Raw genomic sequence first — 9819 nt, forward strand, 5'->3', positions numbered from 1 at the left:
TACAGCCAATAATGTATTTTTACTAGTTTGAGTAGAGATATCCGATTTATAATATCAAATAACTACCACTTTTTATCTTTGTCTCCAATTTGGAATAGGTTTTGATAAAAAATAACCATATTCTTTGCAAATTTAAGTAAAACATTCCATCATTTCTTATATTTATTTGTATCTTATTTGTCTAAATACTAAAAGGTAGGTCCTAATTTTTTTTCAAGATGGGTCATAATTTTTTCATATACATAGATAGTAAATAAAATTAAAAAATTAGGTGGGTCCTAGGACCCACCTTGATACACCATAGCTTCGCCCTTGCTGACACGTGAATAAATTTCAAAACAACGAAACAAATTATTGCACAATTCCATTGTGTCATAAAGACCACAACAACAAGAATTCAGTAAAAATTATGTTTAAGCTTTTAAAAAAGCTCATTGAGCTTGTGGGCCAGCAGGCTGCTGTTGTGTTATACAATGAATGTTACCTCCTCCAAGAACAATTTCCCTCGCCCCATCAATTTTTACCACCTTAACCAAACAACATTCACACTCAATTAAGTAATTAAGTTGTACTGTGCATTGGACCGTCAGACAGATGTCAGTGGAACAAAAATTGCAATTTTTTATCACATGCAAAAAGATGGAACAAGGTAGGACACAGAGATCTCTCGTTTGTGCAAAAAGACGTAAATACCCTTCTCATCCTCATCATTGTAAATACCTCCATAAACCTTGTCTAGTCCGGTCCTGTCTAGTCCCCTCCCCTCCTGTCCCGTGTGTTACACGGGACTGGAGGTGATTGATTTGGACCGGACTGGACTAGACAAGGTTTATGGGGTTATTTACTATGATGAGGATGAGAAGGGTATTTGCGTCTTTTTACACAGACGAGAGATCAAGAGCAGGTCCATGTCCTACCTTGTTCCATCTTTTTGTGTGTGACAAAAAATTACAATTTTTGTCGCCCTGACATCAATCTGGTCAGTCCAATGTATGTCAAACGCAGTAAAACTTTTTCTGATGAAATGCTTACCTGACGATCAGGGAAAGCCTTAGACAGGACACGCACAGCTTCATCATCCCATTTTGGGTCTCCAAATTGGGGTGCAATAATTCCACCATTCACAATATAAAAATTAACATATGAAGCAGCAAGCCTTGTTCCAGGAAGTCTTGGTTTAGCTTCTCCCACCTTTTTGGTAGTTAATATAATACAAACAATAAATGATTTTTTTATTTTTTTTAAATGAGAGAACACTATGGAATATGGATGTATATGCTTACTTGAATAAATCCAGCAGCTTCTTCATCTGTCATATAAAGAGGCCCTGGTATATGGAGTTTAATGATTTCAAATTTTCTACCATTTGCATCTGTAGAATTTGAGAGCACAGTAAAAGCCTCTACAGCTCGCTCATAATGAGGGTCTGATTCTTCATCTGTCCAGGACAATAACACCACTCCAGGCTTCACAAAACAGCACATATTGTCTATGTGTCCATTTGTATCATCATCACCTGTATATAAATAACAATAGAATTAAAAAAAAGAAAAAAACATACATTGTTATTTCTTGCATTTAACATTTTTTGAAAATGTACCGAATAGTCCTCGGGGCAACCATATAATCTTCTTGACTCCTAGATAAGCTTTAAGTTCATCTTCTATTTGTTCTTTGGTCAGATGTGGATTCCTGTTTTTGTTCAATAAGCATTCTTCTGTAGTAAGACATGTCCCTAAATGAAAATATATATATATATATATATATATATATATATATATATATATATATATATATATATATATATATATATATAATTTACAAGATATCAAATCAGTAAAAATCTACCTAATAATAAAATACACAAACAACAATAAAAAAAGTTGTTACCTTCACCATCTACATGAATGCTTCCACCTTCAAGAATTATGGATTGTGGAAAACGAGGAATCCTCTCCATTGAAAGAATCTAACAGGAAAAAAAATAAATTAATGGAACTCGTTTAAGAAACAATGAAGAGGATAAAAACTTGGGTGTTATATTTGATACATGATGTAAATCTTTTGAAGTTTCAAAAATATGTATATTTGATATTTACGAATCTAACCTTTCGTGCAACAAGAAGATCATGACTCCAATCTATGTAGCAACCATCATCAATACCTAAAATACACAAACAACCATTTATTTAGTTTGTTATTATTATTTGATAAAATAAAATATGAAAAACTATTAATATACAAAAGCTTACCTCCCCAACTATTGAAGTTCCAATCAATACCAGCAACATTATGTCCTGAGCTTGATTTCCCCTCACTTACAACAAACTATAGAGTATAAAGGAAAAGGATTATTTAATAAGAAATTAAAAAGTAATACAGAGAATTGATCAAAAGAAAGGTGAAATGGAAGAAGAACTTAACAGTTGGACCACTGTCACGAAACCAAGAATCATTCATACTCATCTCAGCAACCCTCACATTATGAGGCAATTGATCGCGTGCATTAGCCCACTAAAAGAAAAACAAATAAATAATATGTAATATTGTAATGTTAGCATGTTTTAAAAGAGATGACATGAAAAGATAGGGAGATTCTCTATTATTGATATAGTAGTATTTGACAAGAATGATCAAAGAATAGATACAAAAAAAGGCAGAAATCAAGAATCAAGTTTTTGGTAAAGATGACTCGAGAGGAAACAGAAAAGTGATCATGTGTTTTGTATTCTTATTCCAAATTGTTGAAAAGTGTCCCCATATAACATTCATGACTACACTTATTTACACTTCACTGCCTTACAATATTCAAATATTGTATTGATACTATCATTTACTGACACTCATGTCCTTCAAATCATGTTCTTCCATTCAATTCCTAGATATTTGATTGTAAGGTCCATTTAAGAGAAGCTTTGACTAGGATCCATCATCAAAACATGCTTACGAATTACGATACGATAAGAAAACGAATTGCAAACAGATTACAGATAGAGAGAAAACGAATTAGGAAACCTGAGAGGCACTGGCGCAGACAGTGACAGGCTCGAACTTAGAAATAGCGGAAGCAACTTTTGCAAAAATACTCTGGCCATGGACTCCGTTATCTCGCCAATTATCAGGACGCTCCTGGAAGTCGAAAGAGAGAGCTTTAGTTTTAGGTCAAAATCGGCAAGAATCAAAGTAAAAAAGATGAAGACATGTATGGAGAGAGAAGACTGACAGGCCAACCAAGCCAGGTTTGGGAGTGGAGTTCCCATTCTGCGGGCATTCGGAATCCATGGAGAGCAGGCGTTCCTTCTGTTATATCCATCTGATCGAAGTCTCCACTGGAGGAGGAAACTTAAAAGAGGAACACCGTCTGAACGCCGGCCTTAGGTCTCTTCCCACTACTCGTTTATTTTCAATGGCTGCTCACTGGAATAGTGGAATCAGACTGCCAAAAGGGCTAACCGCATCGGGGCATCTGTACAGATTAGACGAATATTAAATTTAAAGATTCTCCTTTAAATTTAATATTTTATTAGAATAAAAAAACAAAATGATATTTTTTTTAGAACTGCAATACATTTTATAAAACAAAAACAAAAACACACCGGAAAAAAGCTAGAGGAAAAACAAGTTACATTAGAATAGGGTTTAGCATCCACATCATCCAACTGATTCTAGCCATAAAATTCCTACAAGTAAACCATCGGAAAGAAATTTTCACAATTGAGTCAAAAAGTCTATCTTTTCTAGGCTTAGGACTACTAAAAAGTGAAGCATTACGATTCGTCCATAACACCCATATAACTACCATAAACACCGATTCAACAATCACCTGCTCCATACGAGCAACAGGTCTAGCGTCCATCCACTTCAACATAATACTAATAGAAGAAAAATCTGGAATATCCAAATCTAACCAATGGTCAACCCGTCTCCAAACCTGCACTGCAACCGAACAAGACAAGAAAAGATGATCTACACTTTCTTGTGAACTATGACACATCGGGCATAACAAAGAATCTAACTCCACCCCCCTTTCTACTAGTTTAACTCTAACCGGGATACGATCCAAGATAACTCGCCACAGGAAAATATTTAGTTTAATTGGAACATATCGGTTCCATCTAGTAGGAAAACTACCTAAAGGTAGTCTTTTATCATCAACCCATTTCCTTGTAGAATTAACAGTAAAAATACCCGAAGGATCTAAATTCCAGATCCACTTGTCAGGCAGCACCCGTAACCGAATAGGAGACAACAACTCCACAAGATCATCAAATTGAGTCGATTCAGTCCCTCCTCAAATCCCACGCCTCCAATGGAACGTCCAACCAACTGAAGACCAAAACTCACTAACCCGAGCATCTTGATTGGTAGCCAAAGCAAAAAGTCTTCCGAATCTCACCATAAGAGGAATATCCGAACACCAAGCATCTTTCCAAAATCTAGTATATACCCCATCACCAACAACCCTTTGCAAAGAATTAGAAGGAATAATACCCCTCTCATGAAGTTGGTTAATAGAGGCAACAATTTTATTCCAAACCCCTCCTCCATAATTTAATCTCTGTCCATCCGAAAAACCACCACCATCTCCATAACAAAACTTAATAATTTTAACCCAAATAGCACCCGGTTTATTAAGAAATCGCCACTTCCATTTATAAATAAGAGCTAAGTTGAAAGCATCCAAACTGCTAACCCCCAGACCTCCCTGCTCATGAGAATTTAAAATCAAATTCCAACTAACCCAATGAATTCGATTTTGGCCTTCTTCAATACCCCAAAAAAGTCGAGCCCTTAACGCCTCCAAAAGACGACACACGGTGACAGGAATGTAGAAAATAGATAGGAAAAAAATACCCAAACTCCCCAAAACATATTTAAGAAGAGTCAACCTGCCTCCAATGGACAACAACTTCACCTTCCAATAAGCTAAACGCCTCTTGAATCGATTAATGATAATTTGCCATCCTTTAATACGTGCCATAGATTCTCCAACCGAAATACCAAGATAGACAAACGGAAAAACACCAGCCGAACACCCAGTAAAAGAAACTAAGCTAGCAACCTCCAACGAATTGACTCCCACACCAAAAAGCTTAGATTTAGTAAGATTAAGATTAAGGCCCGACACCAAATAAAAACATCTCAAAATACGAATCAAAATCTGGATATTAGAAGCATCCCACTCCCCTAAGAAAATAGCATCATCTGCATAAAACAAGTGAGATATAGTAACATCATCAGATCCCAACGGGGCGCCCCGGAACACCCCTTCCGCAACCGCATCCTCAACCGCAATATGAAGACCTTCCATAGCTATGATAAACAAAAAAGGAGAGAGAGGATCCTCTTGCCTAAGACCTCTGAAAAGTTGAAACTCATCTGTAGGACTACCATTAATCAACATAGAAGATCTAGCATTTGAAGACATACCCCGAATCCAACCTCTCAATTTCTCACCAAACCCGAGAAACGAAAGAATCTTATCCAGATACTCCCAACTCACCGAATCATACGCCTTTTCAAAATCAACCTTAAACAACATAAGTTTTTTCTTCTTTTTCTTAAAACACTTGACCAACTCATTCACCATCAAAGGACCATCCAAAATTTGCGTGGATTTAAGGAAAGCAGTCTGTTCCATCACAATAACATCATGTAACACCAGAACTAACCTATTAGTCAACAATTTAGCAATAATCTTAAATTGTAAACCGATAAGACTAATAGGGCGATAATCATTAACACGAATCGGATTATTCACTTTTGGAATCAAAGTAACGAACGACGAGTTACACCCTACCGGGAAATTCGGTTTATCAAAAAATTCTTGGATAAAAGCTATAACATCACCAGCAAGGATCTCCCAAAAGTGTCTAAGAAACCGAAAAGTGAAACCATCAGGACCAGGGGCACAGTCCACTCCACAATCCCACATTGCCTTTTTAATCTCATCATCCGTGAACAACACTTCAAGAGAAGAAGCAACTCTCGAATCAAGGGACTTGAATGTATGGCTTCTCTGATGCAGACTAACACCTCGGAACGACTGAAATTTAGCTGCATAAAAGTCATAAAAAGCCTTTTTCACCCTAGAAGGCTCTGAAATCTACTCCCCATCAATAGACACACCTCTAATCATCATTTGACGTCTTCTTTTTTTTCAATAAGGCATGAAAAAACGCAGAATTCTCATTACCCTCCACACCCTAGGTCGATCTAACCTTTTGCGCAACATCAAGAGATCTAACTTTTTCTAGATTCGCCAAATCACCAAGAATACCTCTTCTATCACGAATAAGGTCATCGCTAGAATAACCATCATCAATAGACTTATCAATGTCTACCAACCGACCTAATAAATGAGAAGTAGAAATTTGATAAGCAGCCTTAGACTCCGCGTTCCAAGAACGAATCTTATTTTTAATAAATTTAAGTTTGTTTTTAAGTACAACAAACTTGCTCTAATTTGGATGACCAACAAATTCAGACGCAACACCTTTCACCACATCTTCAAAGCCCGCCATAGAAAGCCAAGAATTAAAGAATTTAAACGAAGAAGGCCCATAATCAACAACAATCGTATGCAACAAAATCGGACAATGATCAGACCACTTCCTATCTAGAGCTGAAACTTGAAGTTGATTAAACTTATCAAAGAACCCATCTGACACTAAGAATCGGTCTAGCTTGCTTAACTTATCAAAAAAACAAAATGATATATACATTAAAGTTTTAATATTTTAACAATTTGAAAAGAAATTCTTAAATTTTATGTTTTTGACAGTAAAGTCATAACTATTGAAAGTTTTGACATGTTTACCATTTTTTGTGGTTAGTTAGTAATTAGAATTTTACTGTCAAAAAAATAAAGTTTAAGACTTTCTTCTCAAATCCTTAAAAAATATTGGGACTTTAGTGTTTAGTATTGGTTTCTCTAAAAACAAATAATTTTATCAGCCTCGTGAGACCCAATTCGTAGCCCGAAAACTTTTAATTGTGATTTCGTCGCAGCATCACTGTTTTTCTTATCATCATCATCGTTACTGCTACAATCATGGTCAGAGGAAACAGATGCAAAAGAGAGACCGAGAGAGGATGAGAAGACTTGTAAACCATGACATCCCCATTTTCACGGCCAGAAAAGACCGATTTTGTTTATGCTTTATAAAAATCAGATTACCTCTTTTAATAAAAATGTTGCAGAATTTGTTCCCAGTAAAACATGATAAATACGTTATTAAAGCGTTTCGAAGAAAAGTATTTTTATTCATTTTAAAACATTTGGGATGTCATCGTCAATACAGAAACATAAGCATAAACAGAACTTACATTTATTATCACTAGTGATTTATATCTCCTTAATCTCTCAGTGTAGTGTAACTTCATATCGACACCTATGATATAAATAAACTGAGTGGGTCAGGTTGGGAAACCTGGTGAGTACATAGGGTTTTCAACCCACAATAATATAATTAGTATGTTTAAACAATCAAACAATCAACCCAATTACCCATCCCCATTATCTTCTTTACTCTTAAGGATCTATACTAAGAGTCATATATCATGCATTTGTTTATTCCGAAGTCCCTTGCTTCCAGGGTTATAGAACTAGCACTAAATCGATAGCTGCCAATGCTCGTTCGTAAAGCACTAATTCCATAGCTGCTATAGTTTATTCGTTGGGTACTAAATCCATAGCTACCAGTGTAGGTACTAAGTCCATAGCTACCAACATTTATCTAACAGGTACTAAGTCCATAGCTACCTGGTACTAAGTTCATAGCTACCAACACCTTAACAAGTACTAAGTCCATAGCTACCTGTGTTTACCTAATAAGTACTAAGTCCATAGCTACCATCGTTTGTCCAATAGGCACTAAGTCCATAGCTGCCGGTGTTTATTTATTGGGCACTAAGTTTATAGCTGCCAATGTTTACTTACATCATCTTTTATCTCTCAACATTCATCTACCCATGTTATACCCAACATATTTGTACATATAAAATACGTATACAGTTTAAATCAGTTAAAACATGTATAAAACGTTCATCCAGCATAGATAGTAAGTATACAGATAATATGCACACATAGCACGTAATTTATATTAAATACTTCATATCTATGTGTAAGATGAAAGTAACTATGTTGTAACAGCCCGGAATCTCAGGTATTATTAATTATGTTTTTGGGGGTGATTTAAGAGGGGACTCGGCGAGTTGGAGCCTAGACTCGCCGAGTAGGATCGCAGACTTGGTCGCGGGTTCGCGACTGGACTCGACGAGTCCAGATATGGACTCGGCGAGTCGACGCTGTTCAGCAGAAACCCTAACCGTTTGGTTTTGGATCGTATATAACGCCTCTTAGGCCGTCATTTTCCGTCTTTTGGTCGATTGAGAAGAACCCTAATCGTTGTGGACGTCTAGAGCAGGAGAGAAAGCTATTGGAACTTGGAGGAACTTGTTAGGCAAGAAGAAGAAGAGTTTGGCCAAAGGAATATCAAGGAGGATCGAGTCCTGAGGTTTGGGGGACACAGAGAGTGCGTTTTCAGGTAATACTCGGACCAATTCTGTTATTTTGATGTGTATGCGAAATTAGGGTTTATGAAACCCATTTAATGATTAGATGGGTTATTATGTTAATACCTAGACGTTTATACCCCAGTAATAAGATGTTTAGAAGTCCAGAAAGTCCCATGATTGTATATCTCGGGACCATACGTAATTTAGGAAGTAGTTGCTCGTCTGCATGGCTTGGACTCGCCGAGTTGTTCTTCAGACTCGGCGAGTAGCTTGAAGATTTACTGGGACTCGCCGAGTTGTTCTTCAGACTCGGCGAGTGGGGTCGGGGTGGCCCCGCGATTCTTCCAGGAGTAACTCGTCGGGTCGAGGAGGATACTCGACGAGTAGATAGGGAATCTCAGAGAGTTGGAGGACGTCTAGACTCGCCGAGTCGCCATGGCACTCGCCGAGTCCGGTCGAGTGGACCGTTGACCGTTGACCGTTGACCAGAGTTGACCTAAGTCTGACTTCTTAGGGATAGTCACACTTAGAAGATATAAGTGTTAATGAGATATGTGATGTTATAGGGAGGTTGTAGCTCGTCGGTTGTGCACGAGTCATTTCGGGATTTGCTAGCGTTCAGCTTTTACGAGGTGAGTCTTCTCACTATACTGTACCCGGAAGGGGGTTTGACTGTGTGACCGGAAGGTCGGATATGATATGTGATATGTATGCTATATATGGTAAGTTATTTGTTATCTGTGTGCTATGTATGTTATGTGGGCCGGAAGGCAATATGTTATGGGCCGGAAGGCGATTATGTTATGGGCCGGAAGGCGTTGTGTTGAGGACCGGAAGGTCAGGGCCTGGAAAGGCGTATGTGTGTAAGTGTATATTGGGGAACTCACTAAGCATTTATGCTTATAGTTGTTATGTACGTGTTTCAGGTACTAGCGAGGACCGTGGGAAGGCGCCGGCATGATCGATACACACTGAAGAATGCTTTTATGATCTTGGGGATTTTGATTATTTGTGTCTGACAGAATACTTAAACTAGTTATGCCTTGTTATGAATGGAAATAAATATATTTTTAAAATGAAAAATTTGTTTGAAAATTTGCGTTGTTACAATTGGTATCAGAGCCTTGGTTTGAGGGATTCGGGTGCACCTTCGGGGGTAACTGAACTCAAACCGAGGATTTGAGGAAACTTTTTAAATAAAGGCATAAACTTTTGTAAATGGTTTTATGGTAAGCAAGAAAGAAGCAGTGTGTACGATCAGTCAGCGCCCGAACGGTAAAGATCCCCAAAATACCTTAC

At 37.3% G+C, this 9819-nt stretch overlaps 1 protein-coding gene across 1 annotated transcript; it reads right to left on the bottom strand.

Moving 5' to 3' along the window:
* Positions 1–221: 221 nt before the first annotated feature.
* On the bottom strand, positions 222–3441 carry EMB1873 (porphyromonas-type peptidyl-arginine deiminase family protein). Its single transcript, XM_079040784.1, has 10 exons — positions 3224–3441; positions 3016–3129; positions 2425–2514; positions 2253–2328; positions 2109–2164; positions 1891–1969; positions 1601–1735; positions 1284–1516; positions 1033–1191; positions 222–527 (listed from the first exon to the last, which is right to left on the bottom strand). Exons 1-10 carry the CDS (start codon positions 3311–3313, stop codon positions 432–434), a joined length of 1128 nt encoding a protein of 375 aa, XP_078896910.1. The 5' UTR covers positions 3314–3441; the 3' UTR covers positions 222–431.
* Positions 3442–9819: the final 6378 nt, after the last annotated feature.

The sequence above is a fragment of the Lactuca serriola genome, chromosome 4 (assembly GCF_051521515.1).
Source record: "Lactuca serriola cultivar US96UC23 chromosome 4, Lser_US96UC23_V15, whole genome shotgun sequence".
Taxonomy (NCBI): domain Eukaryota; kingdom Viridiplantae; phylum Streptophyta; class Magnoliopsida; order Asterales; family Asteraceae; genus Lactuca; species Lactuca serriola.

What these genes read in the sequence shown, in the direction of transcription:
- EMB1873 (XM_079040784.1), bottom strand. Translation starts at nt 3,313, where the DNA reads ATGGATATAACAGAAGGAACGCCTGCTCTCCATGGATTCCGAATGCCC. An exon ending in GAACTTCAATAGTTGGGGAG is followed by an intron (nt 2,165 to 2,252) that starts GTAAGCTTTTGT and finishes TGTGTATTTTAG; the next exon opens with GTATTGATGATGGTTGCTAC. An exon ending in CATTCATGTAGATGGTGAAG is followed by an intron (nt 1,736 to 1,890) that starts GTAACAACTTTT and finishes ATTTTCATTTAG; the next exon opens with GGACATGTCTTACTACAGAA.